The sequence below is a fragment of the Pempheris klunzingeri genome, chromosome 7 (assembly GCF_042242105.1).
Source record: "Pempheris klunzingeri isolate RE-2024b chromosome 7, fPemKlu1.hap1, whole genome shotgun sequence".
Taxonomy (NCBI): domain Eukaryota; kingdom Metazoa; phylum Chordata; class Actinopteri; order Acropomatiformes; family Pempheridae; genus Pempheris; species Pempheris klunzingeri.
The window spans coordinates 21,890,681-21,915,008 of record NC_092018.1 but is presented as its reverse complement, the minus strand read 5'-3'; the positions used below and the strand labels follow the sequence as shown (position 1 = coordinate 21,915,008).

The 24,328-nt window shown below is 43.6% G+C and overlaps 1 protein-coding gene across 1 annotated transcript; it reads right to left on the bottom strand.

Annotated features, from left to right (window-relative positions):
- Positions 1-1,700: 1,700 nt before the first annotated feature.
- htra4 (HtrA serine peptidase 4) lies at positions 1,701-17,856 on the bottom strand. Its single transcript, XM_070833710.1, has 9 exons — positions 17,433-17,856; positions 11,571-11,670; positions 11,278-11,467; positions 3,832-4,026; positions 3,683-3,715; positions 3,060-3,174; positions 2,893-2,950; positions 2,231-2,326; positions 1,701-1,866 (listed from the first exon to the last, which is right to left on the bottom strand). The coding sequence occupies exons 1-9, from the start codon at positions 17,854-17,856 to the stop codon at positions 1,701-1,703; spliced, it is 1,377 nt and encodes a 458-aa protein (XP_070689811.1).
- Between the last annotated feature and the right edge of the window lie 6,472 nt (positions 17,857-24,328).

The following is a 24,328-nucleotide window of genomic DNA, read 5'->3' as shown; positions in this document are numbered from 1 at the left end:
AAGGCTGCAGACCACGAGTTAGAACAGAGGAGGGCAGATTGGACAGATCAGTTTATGAAGCTGTTCGACTGTCCCGCTGGTCCTCAGTCTGCTGCCTCAAACACAAAGACCTGAATAAGAGTGTTAAACTACTGACATGATGATGACAGAGACACTCCTGTGATTTATCCTTTAATTCCCCCCCCACCCGCATCCATTTTTATCAAATCTGTTACAAATGACAAGAAAGGCACTATACAAATACAGACTATTTTACCATTTACACACACACACACACACACAGTGGATATTCGCAACAGGAAAAACACCACCATACACATCAATATGTTCCACAAGCCGAGGGTTCAGCTGTAGGTCGTATACCACCAGAGTGTCTACACAAAGTGACAGGTTAACACATCGGCTACACGCCATTTAGAAGCATTTCAGACACTGACCACTTTTCTCCTACTTTTAGTTCTCCTGTACGAAGGAGAGGGCTCCTGGCCTGCCGTACAAGTCACACAACAATCGGCTCTCTTCACAGGGGAAAAAAAAAATATTTAGATGGGTTTTATCTAAGTGAAGTGAAGTGCAAAACGAAAATTCTGTCAGCGTCGTGCCATCGAACTGAGGGGTTTCAGCAGCGTTTGTACTGGCAGAATGTGACGCAGCATCGTGAGCATGTCAGCGGTTTGTCTGAAGATCCTCTGTGACAGCTGCCTTACAAGCTTTCCTCCACTGCCCAGCATCATCATCCTCTGTTGGAGCATCACCCACTATACTGATTGTCTCCTCTGATGGGTCTGTGACTGTCACGTGATCTATTAAGGCCAAACTCAAACCCTCTTTACACTCCTGCCACAGTGCAGCGCTGTGCTGTGCTCTGATATTAATTGTCTGACACCACTACGGACTGAGCTAAATGTCTTTTCTTCTGCTGGACGTCCAGCAGCGGGACTTTGGCCACATTTCTGTGGATGAAACCTGGCCACGTGGAGAGGAACAGGTAGACGTGGCAGTTTTTAGGGGTGCTGATTACGCCAATGATGAATTCTCTCAAATGCGCGCTTGTTCTTAAACAGGTGGTGTTCGTGTGGCTGAAAGGACCACGTCAATGTCCCGATGAGAGAGGCTGGGGAATGTGACTTGGAACACTGGTAGGAGTACACCTCACAGAAAAAAAAAGTTCAGGACAAGAGTATGAGAGACACATTGTCTGTTGAATTACAAGCTGGTGTTTCAGTGGTGTGAGCACTCACCACAGAATGCTGCTCACCACCACCTCATCAGAGCGGAGGCAGAAAGCTCAGAGATGGGTTTCTGTCACCTGAGCAAATAAATCCACCACAATCTGCATGGATTTGGGTGAACCAACCCTTTAACCAGGAGTTTGTGTCACTATTTGCATTCCAGAAGTTATTTTATAACAGATGCCTTTAATTTCCTTCATTTCCTGGTTTCCATAAGAAAAGTGTGTGTGGGCATTAAGATGTCATGTTAAGTCAGAGGTCCTGTGTTTGCAGCTGTGGCTCATTCCCTCAGTCTGCTGGAACATGGTGTGTCTTGTTGCTTCGTGCCATGGGTGTACATATTTGTGTCTTTACCTTAGATGATTGATCTGACTAATGCAGGGCTCATGTCCAACAGCTGTTTTAACAGCGGCACAGAGTAGTAAAGGAAATTCTTTCCTTCTTGGCTGACGTTTCCAGGCTGTGGTATCAGTCCATCTCTTCAGGAATGATAGTCAGCGTGATGTCCTTGTCCTTACGTCTCACCAGCAGCGACAGCGCCGCGCCGCTCTGGACGGCTTCGCTCACTTCCTGCATGGTGTGAACGGGCCGGCCGTTGATGCCGACGATGACGTCATGATCAATCATGCCAGCGCTGCAGAGAAAACAATGTCTCACATCAATCACACATGAAGCCCTACTGAGACAGACCCACCCCGGCTGGAGGTGTGACACCCTCGGGGGAACATCAGTGACCTTTAGACAAGTCTCCTCCTGTGTCAGGTTCCTTCCCTTCATAGCCAGAGTAAACAAGTAATCCACTGCACTGCCTGACAGTTTGTCATTTGAGGCGTCTGATCTTAAATTGGCCGGCGACAACACCCACAAGACTGTAGGGAGACTCACTGCATCTGACTCTGAAACCTTCAAATCTTAATCTAAAATCCTAATCTCATGTCATCTTTGAACAACAAGTTAACTTCCATCACGAGAGGTAAAGGCCGAAGCTCGACTCTCACCTGGATGCAGCTGTTCCGGGCATAACCTCGTGAATGTAAACCCCCGAGCTCACATCTGGAAATTCGCCCTCATTCTGCTTGAGCTCTTGGATCAAACTGGATGAGTGGAGACAAACAGTCAGAAGGTCATTTGGTCTCCATCTTGCCCTTTCACACAGTCTGACCAATGATCCGTACTAAACTAAACTAAACTAAACTAAACTTGCAGGGGTTTCACAGGTGGAGGCCAGGTTTAAGCCAGTTGTGTCCTCGTGAGGACAATATGTTTCGCCATATTTCAGTTACGTGTTTTTCCGACAAAATGTTCTCAAACATTAAACTGATGTCACATTACGCAGAAATAAATCTCTATCATTTGTAATTCACACAAATCTAATAACTTTTACGGGGGTTGAATACTTTTGCAGGCCACCGTATGTTGTAGCCATGGGCTTAACGTTGGCTTCTAATTTTGGAAGGATGGCAGATTGCTGTTTAAGTGTGAATGCATTAAAGACACTTTGTATGATCGTCATCATTAGACCTGTAACACATTACACACCGCATGCACTCACTGTGCTGCAGCAAAAACATCATCTCCTGAAGCCCCAAAACAATTTTCCTCAAAGACTTGCATCACAAAAAAGGCATTTTGGGGAATGAGCGCTCTGATGTTTACTCACGACGGTGAGAGCTGCAGCATCCGGACGCCGATGTATTTCTTTTTTTGCCCTGTATTTCCTGAAAGCAAATGAGTGACTGAATGGATTACTTGCGCGTGTGAATAGGGTCATATTGTTAGTCCTTCAGACTGTCACTACACCCAACACTGACATTTCATCCGGCTCACCTTTGACTTGTCTGTCGTAGGATTCAGCGAGGAACTGTCGAATTCTGTCCGCTGGAATGGCGAAAGAGATTCCCGCTGTTACTTTCAGGGTATTTATGCCTACGACATCTCCATCCTGTGAAACACAATGGGAGGAGAACCATGAGACTGTGCTCTGAAGTGCTGATCTCATAGCTTTGTTACATGCAGCGAGAGTATTGTGCTTCTCTTTCTTCCAATGCACGCGACATAGATCGGCCTATTAGGTGTTCACTGATGTGTTTTTTTTCACAGTGAAGGGCGGTCTGTAAGATGCACCGTCTCCTTTAGAGAGAACTGCAGGGAGCTGGCAGCAGCAGCCGTGATAAATGAATGTAGCATCTGTGTGATTTTAGTCCACAGTAACAATGCAAACGCCTCCATAACCAGGTCTCGTCCTAAAATACAGTGAGGGAGGCTTAGTGTTGCACCTGGGGGAGCAGACTGGAGACTTTGGGTATTTAATAAAACAAAATCATGACCTTAGTCCTCCCTGTCATAAATAAAACAAGGAAGATCCACTACGTAGCAGAGAGCATAACAAATATGCAAATTGAGTGGTATTATCCCTCTGTCATGAGATACAGCACAATAAATCCTCTTACCAAGTTGACAAGCGGTCCGCCAGAATTGCCATACTGTGAATCAACAGAGCAGCACAAACACAATCTTACTCATTGTTAAAGTAGAACAAAAACTGTCAAACTAGATGAAATGTGAAGCAGAGCTGAGAACAGAAGCGGCTGCCACTGACGTTGATGATGGCGTCTGTTTGGATGTAGTCCATGTCAGAGTCCTGGAAGCCCAGCTCCACGCCGTGGCGCCGAGCGGTGCTGATGATGCCCGTGGTGACGGTGTTCTGCAGGGAGAAGGGGCTCCCCACCGCCACCACAAACTCACCGGGGCGCAGGTCTGAGGACTGGCCGAGACGAAGCACAGGCAGTGGAGTCTGCAGCAAAGCACATGGCGACCCACGGGGGGGGGGGGGGGGGACAAGAACACATGCTGGGTGAAATAAAGTCCTTCATTAGCTCATTGTGAGATTATTTAGGGTCAGCAGGCTAACTGACCCCCCCTAGACACAGTAGTTATAGGCTCATATAGATTAAATACACACAGCCGACCCCGTGCTAACAAGTGCTTTGATCCAAACATGATGGCTTTCCGGAGTGAATGAAGCCTTCTGGCTGAGAGGTGTAAAGGGCAGTTTCTTTGGATCAAACTGGATTCTTCAATCCTTAATGTTGAATTCCTGAATCGTTGCGTCTCTCTCTTCATTAAACAGTTTGGTCTAGACTTTGTGTAAAGCGTCTTGGGATAACGCTGTTATGAATTGGTGCTATATGACAAAGATCGATTGATTGAACTTTGTAGTGACAAACACAGAATCAGGGGAAGAAACCAAGGGCCTAAATACTATTCAAACTTCAAACTGTAACAGTTTACGGAGCTGGGGCCACTCCAGAGAAAGCCCAGTGAGGTAGGGGCTCCAAGGGCTCCAAGGGCCCCCCCCCCAGTTCACATCCTTGCTTATGTATGAGACAGTCATGGGACGGTCAGCTATCCAGCCGGGACCATGTATGGGGAGAGTGGCGGGCACAGACCCAACTGTCAAAGCCTACGGAGTGTGTGCTGAACGTGTGTGTGTGTGTGTGTGTGTGTGTGTGTCAGTGTGTGAGAGAAGGAGAAGGAGAGGGAGAGTGTGTGATCGGCTCTTTCATCATCCAAAGCTGTGGATTCTTTCGTTCACCTGTGCGCTCCCTGTAGACTTTGCTGCCTTTTAACCGACGTGGAGCAGCACAAGCTCTCCACGTGATCTCTTTATTGTGTGTCTGAATGTTTCTGATAATGAGTTTAGAGAGACGGATGTTTCCATCTGTAAATGGTAACAGTAATGTCACTGCAGCAATTATGTTGGGACTTTTAGACTGTAGATGAACACCTGAAAGGACGGAGGAAAACTCTGTCCAGAAATAAATGTTTAGATCCTGAAATCCAGTGTTTTCCGGCAGCTGTGATGGAGCTCAGCATTTATCAGGCCGTTTTACTCTCACTGCATGAACTTGGGCTCTATGGGTGTGTGAGTGTGTGTGTGACATTCATTAACATCAGATGCTGACTGATCTCTGTGCTTCTGTGCCTCATGGGTAAATGTGCACAGTGTCTTGGGGAGGCACATGGCTTGTGGGATCTAATATTGGGATTTAATAATGGTAAATGGTCTGTATTTTGTATAGATCCTTTCTAGTTATTTCAACTACTCAAAGCGCTTTACATGACATCCTCATTCACCCATTCACACATCATTCATACAGGAGGAATGTAACTTAGAGGAGACTATTCTTTCATACTCATTCACACACTGAAGCTGCTTCAGGAGCTAGTTGGTTGGTTCAGTTGGTTCAGTGTCTTGCCCAAGGACACTTCGACATGTTGACCCATAGGAGCTGGGGATCGAACCCCCGACCTTCTGATTGAGGGACGACCCACTCTACCACTGAGCCACAGCCGCCCAGTGTCACAATGTTCTTCTGTGTGCGTCTTTTCTGTTCTGTTTAAGCTCACAGCAGCTTAACCCTTGTGCACCCCTTAAAAAAATCATGACGTTTTACCCTCGATGCAAAAAATGTTCTGTTCCTAAAAAGTGCTATAAAAATATTATACATTCATATTTTTTTTCACTTTCAATGCATTAAATCTTTTGACCAACTTCAGTCCTAATCATAACTATTAAGTTTTCATGTATTTGTCAAATATTTTTAACCCTTTAATGCCATTTTTGCAATATAAAACTACAATTAATTAATGAGAAAAACACAAAATATGAAATATTTTTCATATACTAATTGCAAACTGGAATTTTTTTGGGGGGGTATTACAGTCTTGGATATGTCAATAATTGACAATAACATTGATTTGAATGCATTATTATTTTTTGAGCAGTTTGACTTTATGTAAAAATGTGCCACCTTTTACCCTCGATGCAAAAAATGTTCTGTTCCTAAAAAGTGCTATAAAAATATTATACATTCATATTTTTTTTCACTTTCAATGCATTAAATCTTTTGACCAACTTCAGCCCTAATCATAACTATTAAGTTTTCATGGATTTATTAAACATTTGTAACTTTTTAGTGCCATTTTCAGAATATAAAACCAAAAATTTCAAATGAGAAAAACACAAAATCTGAAATATTTTTCATATACTAATTGCAAACTGGAATTTTTTTGGGGGGGTATTACAGTCTTGGATATGTCAATAATTGACAATAACATTGATTTGAATGCATTATTATTTTTTGAGCAGTTTGACTTTATGTAAAAATGTGCCACCTTTTACCCTCGATGCAAAAAATGTTCTGTTCCTAAAAAGTGCTATAAAAATATTATACATTCATATTTTTTTTCACTTTCAATGCATTAATTCTTTTGACCAACTTCAGCCCTAATCATAACTATTAAGTTTTCATGGATTTATTAAACATTTGTAACTTTTTAGTGCCATTTTGGGAATATAAAACCAAAAATTTCAAATGAGAAAAACACAAAATATGAAATATTTTTCATATACTAATTGCAAACTGGAATTTTTTGGGGGGGGTATTACAGTCTTGGATATGTCAATAATTGACAATAACATTGATTTGAATGCATTATTATTTTTTGAGCAGTTTGACTTTATGTAAAAATGTGCCACCTTTTACCCTCGATGCAAAAAATGTTCTGTTCCTAAAAAGTGCTATAAAAATATTATACATTCATATTTTTTTTCACTTTCAATGCATTAAATCTTTTGACCAACTTCAGCCCTAATCATAACTATTAAGTTTTCATGGATTTATTAAACATTTGTAACTTTTTAGTGCCATTTTCGGAATATAAAACCAAAAATTTCAAATGAGAAAAACACAAAATCTGAAATATTTTTCATATACTAATTGCAAACTGGAATTTTTTTGGGGGGGTATTACAGTCTTGGATATGTCAATAATTGACAATAACATTGATTTGAATGCATTATTATTTTTTGAGCAGTTTGACTTTATGTAAAAATGTGCCACCTTTTACCCTCGATGCAAAAAATGTTCTGTTCCTAAAAAGTGCTATAAAAATATTATACATTCATATTTTTTTTCACTTTCAATGCATTAAATCTTTTGACCAACTTCAGCCCTAATCATAACTATTAAGTTTTCATGGATTTATTAAACATTTGTAACTTTTTAGTGCCATTTTCGGAATATAAAACCAAAAATTTCAAATGAGAAAACACAAAATATGAAATATTTTTCATATACTAATTGCAAACTGGAATTTTTTGGGGGGGGGCAGTTACATCCTTGGATGTGTCAATAATTGACAACAACATTGATTTGAATGCATTATTATTTTTTGAGCAGTTTGACTTTATGTACAAAATATGCCACCTTTTATGCTTTGTGCAAAAAAATGTTTTGTTCCTAAAAAGTGCTATAAAAATATTATAATTAATATTCTTTTCACTTTTATTGCATTAAATCTTCTGAAAAACCTCAGTCCTGATCATAACTATTCCATTTTCATGGATTTATTAAGTATTTTTAACTTTTTAGTGCCATTTTGGGAATATAAAACCAAAAATTTCAAATGAGGTAAAACACAAAATATGAAATATTTTCCATATACTAATTGCAAACTGGAATTTTTTTGGGGGGGTATTACACCCTTGGGTATGTCAATAATTGACAACAACATTGATTTGAATCCATCATTATTTTTTGAGCAGTTTGACTTTATGTACAAAATATGCCACCTTTTATCCTTTGTGCAAAAAATACTCTGTTCCTAAGAAGTGCTCTAAAAATATTATACATTAATATTTTTTTCACTTTCAATGCATTAAATCTTTTGAACAACCTCTGTCCAGATCATAACTATTCAATTTACATGTATTTATGAATTAATTTTAACCCTTTAATGGTATTTTGGGAATATATTGACAAATGATGAGAAAGGTCACTCAGTGGAGCAGGACCTGCAGATCACTGTCATGTATACTTTGCATCCATACTTGCTGTACTTGGCACAATGGGTCCAGACCTTTCTCTGTCCCATGCAAAATGTGCACTGCCTGTACCTCTTTGAGGGCCTGGCTTCTCCTGCTGGCTCTTCCATTTCCTCTGACATGATCCACTAGTGTGGCTGCTGCTGGTCCAAGCAGCAGCCGCACTAGTGGGTCTTCCAGCTCCAGCTCAAGTGAGGAAATGGGTCTTCCAGCTCCAGCTCAAGTGAGGACATGGATGTCCTCACTTGAGCTGGAGACCCATCTGGATGAATTTCAGGTGAAGCCTCCCCTGATATGTCCTCAGTGCCTGTGTCTGTGCCGGACATCTCCTCCTCGTTCTCAGGCGACTGCAGGACAGCAGTCAGAGCCTCCTCTAACACAAAAGTGTCTCTTCATTGTCACTGAGGAAATGACCAGCCAGCACCAGCTAGGTGCAGCTTGAGGTTTGCAGACACAGCACCTGTATAAACATGCTGCACTGTAAACCAAAACAATAAAAAGACTGCTTTGGTCAAAAAAAAAAAAAAAAAACGTTTCCAGGCAAAAAAAAGCTAGGGTGCTCCTCCTTAGATTCTTTGACCTTTTGACCTTTTGACCTTTTGACCTTGATTGCTTTTTACAAGTGCTGTAGTGTGTCTGGGGGCTTCGAATAGGTATGTGTGTGTGTGTAGGTGTGTGTTTGTGGGCGGGGGGGTGAGTGGGTGCATGTGGTCTGTAGTCATAAGAAAGATAGCGATAGGGATGTGCAAAATGTGGTGAGCAAAAATGACTTTCTAACTCCCTGTACACAAACACACACACACACACACACACACTCATCAAATAATTTGTCAAAACACACATTCATACCACACTTTTACATCACTGCCAACACACTCAGACCATTTTAGTTGGAATCATGCATTCTGCTGGGGAGCAATAGTGAGAAATGCAACGGAAGTAGGATTCACTGAAACAGCATATAATGGAGCCCTCAGCCATATAGTGGAAAATGATGTCAAATGATGGATAATGAAAAAAACTACAATTTTCAAGCCAAAAGCTTAGATTGAAAAGGTAGTCATAAGTAAAACATTATTTTATGGTGTAATTAAAGTAGGATCAAAAAGTGATGTTTTAATGGGAGTCAATGGTGCAAAAAATGTTTTAAGGGTGACGAGAGGAACTTTCTTCTCTCCACAGTGTATTATAATTCTATTAATACATTCAAAGTTGAAATCTTAAAATGTGGTAAAAGACTGACATCCCTGCAAAATTTTGTCCCATTATCATTAAAATTGGCAAAATTATTGAGTATTTTTAGTTGAAAAATGCAAAAAATGTACCGAGGGGTGCATAAGGGTTAAACAGAATAACCCTCGTACTCTAAAAAATAAATGGATTAATTTTAGTCAATGTTCTTTATTAATGTAATTAAGCAGGTGTTTGATTTCTTCTATCTGCAGTTACATGAGACATTATTGTAAAATGAATAAACATCACAAACTGAATTTTAAAAATGTGTTTTGTCAAATTTGACTGATTATTCCAAATGAACTATAAATGACCTGTTTGCACTGTTTTGTTAGGGAGTAAAAATGACCTGAGCTAGTCTTAATGTTACATAATGTGATTTAATTTGCTTACATTATGCTTATTGTTAGTTTAACCATTTATTAGATTAAGGTTATATTAACTTTTGTTACAGCCTTCCTTCCTCCACTTCTTCTTTATGAGGACCAGCTGACGACGACCGGGCAAAATGTCCTCACCACGCAGGAATGTCCTCACAATGATGGTGTAAAACCAAAGTGCGTCTTGTATCTGGCACCCTGGTGTGAAGTCTGATAAACTGCCTCAACTGATGTAATTTGAGTCAATGTTGGTTAAAGCTGATGACAGCAAGTGTGAAAATGAAAAAGATGTGCCGGTGGAGTCCAAAAGAGGAGAGCTGAGCGGACTAGCACAGACTGTCGGCTGTCACGTTGACTGTGGGTAATGTCGACGATAGCGACGATACCCGTGGCTCTGCTGAGTTGAAGGAGGGCAGTGCTAAATCAGTGGAGTACTCATTTGATAAGAGGCAGCAGGGGGGGTTCTGTCCGGGTACTTCGGCACAAAGACGTGCAGCTTTGGTTAATGAACACGAATGGTTGCTTTTCTCTGTGTGTTGGCCCTGTGAGTGGCTGGCGACCAGCCCAGGGTGTACCCTGCCTCTCACCCAGTGTCAGCTGAGATAGGCTCCACCCCCCCCCACGACCCTTAAAAATAAGGATAATAAGGCTTACTTCCATCAATGAAATTCTTTCCTACTGAATTGCTCCTCTGAGAGATCATTATGGAACTTGATTCTTATTTGGAAAATATCCTAGATCATTTTTCTAGGAAACTTGTAACTACTAAACTTTTCCCATCAAAACACAATGACCTCCGATTATTATTACAGGTAATTAAAATCAATAAGTAAGTGTGGACTGTTCTGGCTGAACTGAAGGCTGGATGGGAGTTTGTTTTTCATCAACCTATGTTACCTTAACAGAAAGTGAAAAAGCCTGAGCTTGTCTCTGCCTGCCTCCTCTTATTCCAGACTGAAGCCATTGATCTCTGGGGTGGACTGGAATGCTCCCAAATTTATAGCCACATCTCCCGGGCATGGAGCCTTCTGAGAAATTTGCCTTTTGGGAAAGCTTTAGAGCTCCTCCTCCAAGGACACAAGTACAGCTGTCACCACAACCTGCCTGCCTAAGACATTTACCTGTTGAGCAGTCAAAGACGGTGATGGCGGGTTACTCCTTGTGATCTTGAGGTATTGTTGTTTTTAGAGCTTGAGGTCTCTCTACTATGCAAAGCAGCTGTTTGTGTAAGAGCATGTCTGAGTGACATGATTTATTCATAACAGCACTTGCAACTGCACAAAAACAGCCAAGGCTTTGGGTTTAGGGGACAAGACCAAGTACCCCCCCCCCCCCCTCCCCAGAGGAAGTCACATGACAAATTATCCATGTTAAAGACTAAAGTCTAATTTTGGTGGGCAAAAGCCCCTTTGGATTTCCTCCATGGAAGAATGAATACACTTTGGTGTTATCTGCTAATGACAAGCTGCCAGGCCAGAGGAAAACAACAGACAGCATTAAGTCTAAGGCCCTGGGGGGCTGAGGGGGAACACTGGACACTCACATCTGGTTCGATTTTGATGAGAGCGATGTCCATTCTCTGGTCCACGTCCTTGACTGTAGCGTCATACTGCAAGCCGCTTTTCAGCTCTACTTTGATGTGCTGCTTGTTGGTGAGTACGTGAGCATTGGTGACGATCCAGCCGTCCTCTGACACTATAAAGCCAGAGCCACTCGACACAGGAACCTGCTCTCTGGAAAGACGACAAGCAACAGGGAATCATCATCTTATATCTGCAAGAACATGAGAGTTGAAGGTTGAAGGTTTTTGTTTTCTTGCTTTGGTTTTGGTTTCACCTTTGGAAAAGCTCCAGATGCACCACGGCTGGGACTATCTTATCCACCACGTCTGCAATGAAGTTGAACTTGTAGCGCATGCTTCCTGGATGGAGTGATCCTTTGAGGACACAGGATGGTAGAAGACAGGTTAGGTCTCTCTAAAATGTGACAGACCCCCCAGGATGGCGGTGTCAATCAGCTGGTCGGCTGGACGACACCGGAAACCCATCCACTTTTGCCACTCTCCCTTATTACCCTCTCCCTGCCTGCACACATCTTCAGTGTCTCAGCCGTCACTCCCACACCCACCTGTGCACCTGATCATCATGAAGCCACTGTGCTGAAAGGTTTGATGTATTCAGTCTGCTTTGTCCACCTTAAAACGTATTTGTTTTATATCATTACAATTATGAGCTGTGAGTCGGAATAGATGCTACAGAGAGCAGTGAGAGGTTTGGGAGATCAAATTGCCATTAATTTCATCAATCGCGAGTAAATACTAAGCTGTGTTGTCAGAGCATGACTCACCGCGTCTTACTTCTCAGGCAAGTAGTGGCAAGTCGTTGCTTTGAGACATTTGATTGGTTCATTTCACTGAGATCACGCACTGCAAGCACAAACAAACCTTTTTTGTGAAACAAATTACAGAGCAATTAAAGAGCACACGCCATCTGCTCATCCTCATCACTGTCACCCGAAGAGTTTAGCTGTTTTTTGATCTGATTTCAAAAGAGAGTTGTAGAGTTGGGTCCTACAAGAGGAAATGGAAAGACAAGCATGAGGGCTTGGAACAGGCTGGGTATCATTTAAAACACCTGTGTTTGTGTGGACTGAGAGCAGAGCAGGCTGTCCTCCTCCACTCTCTGAGTAAACACGCGGTCCCTCTGCTGCAGCCACCTCATTCCGACTGATGCTGTTTACTGAGCTGCACAAATGAACTTGTCTCGGCAGAAGCGGCCTTAAATGCAAATGACAGCGTGTCTATCGCCAAGAGCAACTGTGGCAGAACACCAACTATTTTGCCTGTCAGAAAGCTCTACTAACAAATCAACATCCCCCACCCTGTTGGCAGAGACATCCTGGGGCTTTCACTATCCCCTCAATTACAGTGTATGGTTTTGCCAGCTTGTGTGATTGTGGATCATCCATCCAATGAAGCCCACTTAGACTAGACATGTCATCCAATCTGCTATCGAGTCTCTGAGTTGCACAAATGTAAGTCTGCTTACGGGACGCGGCGCAGATCACGCACTAGATTCAGCGTATCTATGTGTGTCATTTCAGGGGTTAAGGGGTTACACGTTTACCCTCAGCCGTAGACACGCGTAAGCTGGTAAAAAAAAACAAAAAACGACGTAAACAATTCATGATATACAATGTTTGGAAAACTGGCTTTGCAAATATTAATGAGGAAGCATTCAATGCGTTTGTTAGGGCTTAAAGATACACACGCTGTGGTTTTGTGAGTAACGCCGAAACTGAGCTGAGCCCCCACCTGCCACCTAGTATAAAAGTATGTCAAGCAAAAAGAATCTGTGGTTTTCAGAACCGGATCTTTCCAGGTGGCTCCAGCCCAGGAAGGTAGCAGCAGAAAAATAGATCTCAGCACGTGGCCTGTAAATGGCGGATGTAATTAAATTCCTAGCAATGCAGGAGTGGCTTTAGGTACGACTATGTATTCCTTTTCAGGCATGCTCTCTGCATGGGGTCGTGCACATTGCCCCCAGTCCATAAAAAGAGATGAGTCTACATGCATGGAGTCAAATGCATGTAGACTGTTGAAGTTTCATCGGGGCACGTTCGTGACCCCCCCCCCGCTTGAGACAGAGATCAATAAATGAAGCTGGAATTGCAGAATAAATATTGTTTCAAAAACATTAACCAGAGATGGATGAACGAGCACACAACCAACAGGCTGATGACAAGGGTTTCAGAACACTTCGTGCACAGAGACACTTTGGGCTTGTCTGTCTCCTGATCACCCCGGTTACTGAGCAGCAGTGGAAGGTGATGAAATGTACTGACAGGCCTCCTGACAGACACACTGCTATCTCCTCATTGTACCTCCTCTACACTGGCAGCACGGCTCACAGGGGTTTGTTAGGTTTTTTTTTTTTTTAATTGGCCCTTTTCCACTGCTCTCATTAAAGGTGTACATATAAGTATAGGAGCAAAAACTACGACAAAGAGTGTGAAGAAGACAGTAGTGCAAAGATGCTGGAAGAAATGTGGACTGACTCTGTACAGGTTCCATTATATACACGAGGTAGGTAGGATGTGGGTGCATACGGTATAGTAATGATGTGTTAACCAGAACTGTTTTCTGGGCTGCAAAGAATCTACTTTGGAGAGAGTAAGTACAGTGTAACAGGGTTACAGGCCACGGTGACACATTTAAGTGATTATGATCTCAAGCATAGTATTTGCATGGCTAGATTGTATTCCACCAAACTGTGTTTTAGCTGAAGTGACCCTTTAATGTTAACCCTGAAAAAGAGCTGGCCTTTTTTTTTTTTTTGCTGGATTTGGTGAGATGAGTGGCGGATGAAGGGCACATACGTTCTGACACAGCTAATCAGCATTCTGCTGGAAACCCATTAAAAGAACAGAAAGCCAACCGGCATGCTAAAACACATACACATGCATTATGGAAATACCCCATTCATGTTTTACACAGCAGTCGGTGCATACAGGGTCACAGTGTGCAGGACATTATCATAACGTTAGTGTGGGCTAACGTTAGTGCCATGTGACAGCTGCTGTGATTTGATTTGAATGAAACATGAAGCTGAACAAAATGAATTTCTAAGATACATACGGACAGTGACCGTAATCACACAGCGTCTTCATATCTTTAGGCCTAACTGACTTCTCGCCTTTAATCCTACCTACCACCTATCAGCACCTCTAAAACTCACTAAATAACACGTCGCGTGTCTTTTTTTTTTTTTAAACCTCACAGTGGGAAAACCACAATATGTTGTTTACCAAGGAATTATCTGGACTAGTTTTGGAGCGGGGAACCAGACTCTAGGAGGTTACTAGTCCCGACCAATCATAACAGCCCAGCACATAAGCCCCTTGTAAAACTGGCTACTGTGGGCAGGTGGCTGTGGCTCAGAGCAGGTCGTTCACCAAGCAGAAGATCAATGGGTTCCATTCCTTCTCTCCGCCTGTTGAACTATAACTCTGAACCCTTTGGTGTGTGTGTGTGTGTGTGTGTGTGTGTGAGCAGTTAGTCTGCCCCTGATGAGCAGTGTGTGAATGTGAGTGGCTGAAAAGATCAGAAACACACCAGTGTTGCTGTGTGTTACCATATAAGTGCACACGTTGCTGTGAATGTAGTGTTTTTCTATCTATGGTTGTAGCAGGGACGTCTCCACTTCCAGCGTGACACAAATGTTCTAGACAGAGATCGTTTTCCTCCAGTCACGTGACTACTGTGACCAACAAGCAGACTTCCTGACGGGGACGCTTGTTTCGTACTTTTTATCTTATATCTTACGGTGCCCTCGACGTTGCACCGTATGTCTGTGAGCTGTGCATGCCTGCTTGTTCAGGAGAGCAGCAGGAAGTCTAATGCATGATGAATTCTCTCTCCTCTGCGACGGCTATGGTAAGAAACTGCACATTATGTGAAATAGATGGGAGATGAAGAGGACATATTTGCACAGCAGTGTGGTGCTGGGATTCCTTCGGGAGAATTTAACCCCATCTCTGGAGAATCTGTGTCTGCATCTTGTCTTGTTCCTCCGCTGAGCATAAATATGCACAACATTGGAGACACAACTTTATCAAGCTTTCTGGGAAGGAACGTTTTCCAGATATACATCCTAGAATGGTTTATTAGCTTCTCGAGTCAAATTAAAGATGAAGACGAGTGGAGTTTTTCATTTGCTGCACACCAGGGAAATGGAAAAATCGCACCATATTTTGAACCTTTATTTGTTTGGGGTTTGTTTAGACGGCACAAGTGGCTCTTTTTATATCATATCCTCAGTCCTGGTGGAGACCACCTCAGTCTGTCAGGGGCACCAACAGGACAGCTGAGGTTTAAAAGGGAACTCCAGCGATTCAGTATTAAATCTCCACAACATTAGAGACTGTTTTTAAAAAGAATGGACAAAACTGAAGCAGCAGAGGTGGACATATCCAGAGTTTTACTCTCTAGTATGGGTCAAACTCCAAACCCACTGGATCCTACATTTCCCACAATGCAATATTATTAGACCCTGCCTGCTTAAAGCCCATGTCTTTCAAACTTGACATGTTTAGACTGTTTAGAAGAAGTGCACGTAAGTAAAGCCGATGCTGAGGAGCCTTAAAGCTGCATCCTCTCTAATGTCCAGCATTAGGCTCCAAACAGAAGTCTGATTGGATGGAAGTCAATGAGAAAATGAGCCGACTTCTCTCCTGATTTATCAGCTCAGTGAGTTTCTGCTCTCAGTCTCTAGTTTGCAGTCTTCTTCAGCACGGCAGGATGTTCATTTAGTAAATTATGGTCCATTTAGAGAAAAGTAGACGATAAAGTAGAACGACCTCTGGTTACAAAAACCCAAGATGGCGACAGCCATGTAACCAAGATGAGGCCTCAAATCAGTGATCCACAAACTAACGGCTGACGTCACAGTGGATACGTCCACTTCTTATATACGGTCAATTTGTAATGCTGCTCTCTGTTGAACACTTGGCTGAGATAACCCTGATGACGTCACTATGACATCATCAGGGTTTACTTTGAGACCTTACGAAGCTCTTTCAGAGCCACCAAGGACAATAAACCGCTGTTTACAGACTACTTCTCATGACTTCCGTGGAAATTTGGAGCAGTTGTTCTTGGAAGTAGAAGACGTGTTCTGAAGGCCTACTGAAACAACAGCAGGACAGTTTAAGCTTTGCAGGCACAGGGACGTCTGAACCGGACTACCTCTTGGTCAGGAGCAGTGACTTACTGACAGCTGTCGTCCCCATCGCCGCTCCGTCTTATCTTTATTGAGAGTCGTGCTGATTTTCTCATTAAACTTGAAGTTGTACTTTAGTAAAAATACATATAATGAGCAAATGTAGTTCAAGTTTCATTGGTCCCTGTCAGCGTTGTACTATTATTCAATGATGGGACGACTACCGACGCAGTAACAGATGTAGGCAACAGTTTAATGCTGTAGTTCAGACGTGTCAAACTCAAGGCGATACAATTATATATAATAGATAGATCATTTCATGTGACTATTAACAAAGGCCCCGTCGGTAAACAGCACTCCCACCTCTCATACTACAAGTCCCACAATGCACTGCACAGCTGCCGCGCTAGTCAGGACCCGTGCAGCAGGTATGATGACACCCCGATCAGCGGATCGATGCATCGATCAGCGCCTTTATAGCGACACTTCAGCTAGCCCCCCCCCCCTAAATAAATGAATAACTATGACACAAAACACGAGGAGAAGAACAAAAAAGAAAAAAATAGTTACATTTTTAATTTTATTTATTTTACTGAGTAAAAGTTGTTTCATATTTCGGAATAAATATATTATATTATATTATAATCCGTTTCAGAGTCTTCAGTAAATGTTGAGCCCGTTTTTTTTTTTACCGTGTTTTAAATGCTGGCCCCTTCTTTGATGGGGTTGGACACCCCTGCTGTAGCTGGTATGGAGGCTATATTTGAACCAGTTCTAGACTTTTGAAAAGTAGTAAATGGTCGTTTTAAATGGTCTCCATGATTTTGCTTCTGTGTCCTGAGGATGACGTGTTGTTGCTCTAATTCCGTTATCATGGTTATTATTAGTAGTAGAAGGTTACAGTATTAATAATAACAGTCATAGCAGGTGTCCTTTGTCAGGACGCAACCCAAAGACAAAAAGAGAGCACACAGCTCACCTGAATCGCACCACCCCCTCTGGATCAAAATGACCGGGGGGGTCTCCCCCAGCTCTGCCCTCCTGTTCTCGGCTCTCAGGCGACAGATGCTGGGGTAAGTCCTGCCGTCACTGCCGCACACCGGGCCGGAGGAGGCGCACACGCAGGAGCTGTGCCCCCCCTCGCGCTTCCGCGGAACGGAGTCACACTGCAGCCCGTCCCCGCAGGAGAGCCCGCCGCCCTGCTCCCCGCAGACTTCACCCTCTCCGGCCGCGCACACCACGCAGCAGCCGCACCCGTCCCTCACCTGGCCGTAGTAGCAGGCCGGCGGCGGCGCAGGGCACCGGGAGGCTGCGCACACCTGCGGGCAGCTGTGCGCTTTTCTCAGCGGACCTGCGTGGACTGCGGAGGTGAGGAGGGCGAAGTAAGCCACCAACTTCATCATGACCTAAAATCGATTGACAACAGCCTCCCTCTTCCTTCTTGTGGACTCTGTGGGTGGGGGGGTGACTATGATGTCCTGGTGCTCCTGTCCATACTGATGAAGTTCACGCAGGTCCACCAGACAGCCTCGGTGCTGCTGCTTTCATAGCCTATAGGACTGGCAGAGGGCCAGTCAGTATTTTCTAGTAGCAGCATGCAGATGCTGGTTTCTCCTCCATCCTCCTGTGTGCTGTGTCTTTATGTAACCGCTGAGGAATGCAGCTTCTGCACCTTCGGTTCTATGGTTTTCCCCAAAGGCAATGTGCTGTCTGCCTCCCACACATGGACACGGTCTGTGGTTTAGACCTTGTGTTTGAGGTGAAGCTGAGGGCCAACACAGTTCCACTTTAACAACCATAAATCACATGTATCTCTGAGTGCATGGGGGTGTTTTATGTCCCCCCCCCCCCCCTCTCTCCACGAAGAAGTGAACATAAATGTGTTTTTGCAGCAGTCGCTCATGCCAGCTGACATCACATTAATCATATCACACATATACTGTGTGTCACTAACACGTGCTGCGTACTCTGAACAGGTGAAACACGTCTATTGGCTTAACAATACACATTAATGTACATTCTGTCTGTGCCAGAGGAAATACATGCACAAACACAAATGACACTTCTCCTGGCACAACAATCAGTACCAGAGGACAGTCAATCACACACAGAACGAGGGAGCATCCCAGCAGCCTCAGCACCACATCAGTGTGTGTGTGTGTGTGTGTGTGTGTGTGTGTGTGCGCGCACTGGAAGATGTGACATGAGAGCAGTGAGTTGTTATTCATGACATCCAAGTTGATAGGTAAAAATAGAGGTTGAATGTTACCTACGCTGTGCTGGATCAGTGGATGGGATTGATAAACTACAGATACAGTGATCCAACACTTCAAATGAATGTGGGCCAGGGGTGTGAGCGTGGGAGGGGGGGGGGCAACGGCCTCCTTCTGGTAGGCTTGCTCAGACCACACCCACCTCTGAACTCACACCTGTAAAGTTTTATGACACACACACACTCACGGGGTGAAAACGGGAGCAGTTCATATATTAAACAAAGGAGTCAGCAAACAGAAACCAAGTGCAGAAAAAAGCAAAACTCCATGGATCATGGAACGTGCAATGAAAAGAGATATTACTGTTGCTGATGAACATGGACTGAAAAGGTCGACACGAGGCAAAACAGGTTGTTAAAGGTGCAGTTTAATGTTACACCAAAAAAACAGACTCTACCTAAAACACTACAAACCTGACTAGACTCCAGACTCTCACCAACACTGACTACAGACGCTGGAACGCTCGACACAAGAGTACGAGATGATCTGACACTGGACAGGGGAGAACACTGACAATATATACACCAGGGAGGGGGGCACAGGTGGAAGCAATCAGGGCGGGGCAGGACAGGAAGCCCACCACCCCACTGAAGAGATCACATGACCAACAGATCCCACGAGAGGAGGTCCCACACATTTCCTGAAAGATGGATCAGAAGCCGAGAGGGGACGATCTTTCCTCTGGACTCACTGGGGGGGGGGGGACACACACGTGTTGAATGTTGAAAAGACATTCAACACGTGAATTTTTGCACAGTATGTTCCCTTTAAATTGCTATAAAAAACAAACAAAGGATGAATGAAATATACTTAATCTTATTTTCTTTGTTTTACATGACCAATTATTGGTCCTTAAATCACCACAGATGAACCACTGTTATCACTAAAGTCGAAGATCTTTGCTGTGTGACATGCAGACCGAACCATGTTGATGTTTCAAATGATCAAGCAAATGAAGAATATGGTTGAATTTCAGAATCCCTGCTTTTTAGATGTCGTCCTGCTGATAATTGTATCACGTCTAGCTACATTGCATGCACAAAAGTTGTTTTCGTTAATTAGTATCTCACTTATGTCATACCAAAAGAACACTGAAGCTTGTATCCATAATTGCTAATTCCCTAGTTATGATGTCTTACATGAATTCAACAGAAGTGTTTTTTCTTTAATTGGTTTTCTTGTCACAACTTTGTTTTTGTCTTTGTTTCTAGCCACACTGTGTGGTACTTCAGATCTGCCTCTCAGCCCGCCTGCAGCTGCTTTTCCACTATCCCAAAGCCCTTCAGTCTCTCTCCACCAGTCCAGATGCCCTCAGGCTTTCCTCATCACCTGACTACGTCACCCACCCAGACGCCTTTTCCCTGCTTCTCATGAGCCCTGCGGTCGCCCGAGCCTTCACACCTCAGTCCTTCATCAAACACTCCCTTCAATTCCTTTGTTCCCTGCCTGGATGCTGCTTTCAAGCTGTTGGTTCACTGAATCTGTATTTTATTCACAGGTGATTCTCCTAAAAAGACACTAGAACTGATCTGTCAGAAACAATGCAGTAACTGTCAGATCTGTCAAGAGAGAAATAAAACATTATCTCTTGAGTTGAATTTTTATAAAGCATTCTCTGTCAATTCTTCTGTGAATCAGCACACACAGTGTTAAATATATCTAAAAGCGTTGTGTTTCATCCGAATACATGTCTATACATGTGAAAATTCAGTTCAGTGTATGGATGTTCATATCTTGTATGGCCTTGTAACAAACAAACCAGGTGATAACACAGAACTGTTGCTTCCATTGCTTAGACACGTGTGCATAACGTGAACATGAGATATGCCTGTCCTGATTTATATGCTTTCTTTGCTCTGCTCAGCCCTCACACGTGTCCAGCCATACACCATAAACAGTTCGTCTTACTCTTGGTGTCACCTCTGTCGCATCTGTCTTAGACACACCTCAGGGGGGTGACACCGTGACAGTAATTGGACGGGCTGATTAAACATATGGACCAGCGTTGCCTTTAACGAGGTCTTGATGATAATGCTAACAGTTTGGGTAAAAGTAATGATACTGGCATTACAAATGCTTCACCCTTTGGCTGGAGTTCAACTGCATGGCGTTATATGATGAGTCGACTGCCTTCCGGGCTCCATTCCGTGGTGATGGAGAGCAGACGAACTAAAGCGTAGCATCTGCTTCATTCTGCCTGTGACACGGTTTGTGTTTGTGTTGAAGACAGTTGCAGTGAAAGAGAAAAATGAATATGAAACAGTCGGTCATACACTGTAAGTCTTTAGTGACAGCTTGTTGTGAGACGTTGACGGTGCTAACACACACACTACCACGCTTCTTCCCTTCGGCTTGTGCAGCACTTGAACACGTTGAGGACTGCGGAGATCGACATGGACCTTTCAAAGCACATCACATTTCTCCTCCAGCTGACTGCATAATGGCCAAAGTGGGACGCAATAATGGCAGACTGTGGTGGAATTCAATTTCCTGATTATTTTGTCATGATTGTAATTACAGAATGTCCACATGGTAAATGGATTACATTTAACATAGAGCAGTTAAGACGCCTTACATCAGAGGCAAAAGAAATGACCTGACATTTCCATAATGGCTGACTGTAACTGCACGAGTCGTTTTTTTTCTCTTTTATAGCGGCTGTCATTCTGGCTGCTCCTTCAGCATACAAATCCATTATTTCCCCCGGAAAACTCATAATTCATAAGCTCATTACAGAGGGTGTGAATTAAAGAGGCTGCGCGCGTCCTTTGTGCAATTTCCTGATCAGGAGTGGCCTAGTTTTTGAAAGTCAAGAACAGTCTGAAAAGCGTTTATTCTTCCAACTTCTAGAGATTCTTTCAGTGACTTTGAAAGGAGTGGGCTTGTCCTCGTGTGCTGGAGGTTCAGATCCCACAAAGGGTTTCCTGCACACTCCACGTAGCCACGACTTGTCACGCTGCCCCTAGGAGCTAGCCTTTGTGCAGCTCTCCAGCCCTCTCCGGAGTCTGGTCTTTTACCACCAGGGTACAGTTCAATCCGGCCTCTGGAAAGAAGGTAAAGGGGATTGAATGTTGCCTTGCTGCCAGTAGGGGGCAGAGGTGATCCACGATTCATGCTGTGTGTAATCTAGTGCCTCATATCTAATTTGGGGCAGGGGGTGCAGCAGGGAGAAGGCCTTTAAGCTCCACTGCCTCTGTAGACCCAGATGCATCAGGGAAGGTCTGCTGCTCCCAAGGTCAGCCATCTGAGGACCGGCACTGACCGCAGCCCCTCTCCTGCTCCGCTGATGACCGCTGGACTAATTGGCTATGGGTTGCCTCTGCCGAGCTGAAAATGAAAGTGAAGCGAAGTGACGGTCCCTCTGGACTATATGAGATGCAGCTCTTTAAAGGTCCCATATGGCAACTGTCAGAGCCATGGCTGTTTGAGGGGAACTCTCCATATCTTATTTCATTAGCCTTGTCTGCTGTTGTGGATGAGATGTAATGTGGTGGCAAAGTGCATCTCAACACCCCCTCTTCGGGGGTTGCTGTCAGATCACCACGTGGGCAAATAAGCTTGGTCATGGATATTGAGTTAACTCGCACACTCTCTTTTGTGTGTGCTGATTGATGGCGCATAATCTATTAAGAGGATTAGGACTAGTTTGAAATTGAGGGCAGAAGTGTCTGAGAATTAGCTTTCTTAATGTCAGGAGATTCCGGTCAAGCTACAGCATCAAGAGACAACGTCAGCTGTGATCTGGGAGACCTCATTAGCTGAGAAACACACAGTGGCCATGTTCATAGAGGAGCATTTCACACAACCTCCTAACACTAGAAAGTATAAGGGAGACGTTTTGAGTCATCACCAAGCCATTCGGGAGACATATTTTAATCGCTCCCCAACCTCCTCCCTGAGTCACCCCAGTGGGCTGGCTCACTGTGTAAGTGCAAGCGAAGCATCAGTATCGGTGTAAAGGAGGAGTTACACTTTGTAAAGCTCAGTAACAAACAGGCTGCACAGTTTGAGTGAGTTTAAAAAGTCTGAAATCTCGGCATGTTTCAGCCCTCTTTTCTCGACACGCCGTCAGTACTGTGTGACGCTTCCCTCTGAGGTTTTAAACATTATTTCTCATGTTCCCGTCATTTTGTCTTTTTTTTTTTTTTTTGGGAAAGTGAAGTACAAAGTGAAGTTGACGGTGCAACTGATCATAGTCCTTGTTTGGTTTGAAACTTACTAGTTACAACTTGGCAGTTATTCTACACTGAACATGCTGTGCTGGTTAACAGAGTGCTGTGTTCTCTCATCCATATGTCTAGATAAGCTCTGTAAATGTTTGAAAATGATTTTAGCATGGTTGTTTATTTGACATCGCTGTGCCTTTAATGAACTCCTTTGTCCAAGCCCTAAACCTTTTCTGGTTAAACATGTCCCACCGTTTGGCCACAGCTCGCTCAGACTTAGTGGCTCCCAGCAGAAGAAGGACGGCAACGCTGGATGTGCACACGGGAGGCAACTCTGTTTTTAGCTTCGTTAAAACCCTTAAGCCTTTAACTTCTAGTCACACTAGATGTTCATTTAGCTTAGAATATGGATGGGAAAACACAGGAGCGTGTGTTTTTCTCAGAAGACTGCTGCAACACTACTGACACACCTGGACAGAAAAGGTGTGTGTAGTTTTACAGACTGATTCCAGGTACGCCGTCAGGACACCCATCAACTCCACCTTCGGCTTTTTAGCTGTGATCTCAGGTGTCCCGTCCTCTTCTGTCTGATGGTCCAGGGTTTATGGGTAATGGTGTTCGTTTGAGGTAGCTAACATCAGAATGTACTATTATTAGATAATTAAAAAAAAAAAAAAAGGCTCATCTAGACATATGGAGTGAACCACGTGATGACATATTGTCGAGTAAATCTATGTTCCACTGCTGCTTTTCGTGGTTTCGAACAAGACTTTATTACTTCTGGAAAACATCCTGGAAGTTCCACTTCTTCTTCAGCTCTGTATTAGAACTCCAGAAGCAAATCATGTATGTGAAATACACCAGAGGCAACAAAGGTGTTTGGGCACTTTTATTACTGCCAGCTGGACTGAGAGATGGCCATGTAAGAAATACTGGCCTGCTAACTTGCAGCTTGCCTTTAGAAATTTACAAGAAAAACAGGGAGGACCTTTACAGGGAATTTATATCCGTGAATCATTTTGAAGTCTGTGAGGAGATTCATCTTTGTTGTTCTGCTTCTTATTAAATTCACTTTGTTTTATGTGAAAGGGCTCTGAACCGTTGGCTTCGCAGAATTTGGTGGCCGCTTGATAAGAGAGCACAGTAATGATTTGGCGGTGCAATTACCCCTGGGGAACAGGCAGCAGCGACAGCTGGGAGAGGACACGAGTGTGTGTGTCGGTGTGGACATGGTGAATGTCAGGCAGATGTAGAGGGAAGCCCATCAAAGTGCAGCTGAATTAGTTGTTATTTATGCGTTTATACCAACTTCTCCAAAGACATTAAGGACCTCTTCAACTTTCTAAGAGTCTGGCCCTTTGGAAACCTCATCTAAGCTGTGGCAACGACAAGAATCAGTACTTTGATGCTAAAATGTGACAGTAACAGTAGTTTCA

Excerpts from the sequence above, each read along its gene's own strand:
- htra4 (XM_070833710.1), bottom strand. The coding sequence starts at position 17,856 with ATGATGAAGTTGGTGGCTTACTTCGCCCTCCTCACCTCCGCAGTCCAC. Across the intron at positions 3,175-3,682 it reads GCGGACCGCTTGTCAACTTG|GATGGAGATGTCGTAGGCAT; the intron begins GTAAGAGGATTT and ends TGTGTTTCACAG. Across the intron at positions 2,951-3,059 it reads CTACGACAGACAAGTCAAAG|GAAATACAGGGCAAAAAAAG; the intron begins GTGAGCCGGATG and ends ATTTGCTTTCAG.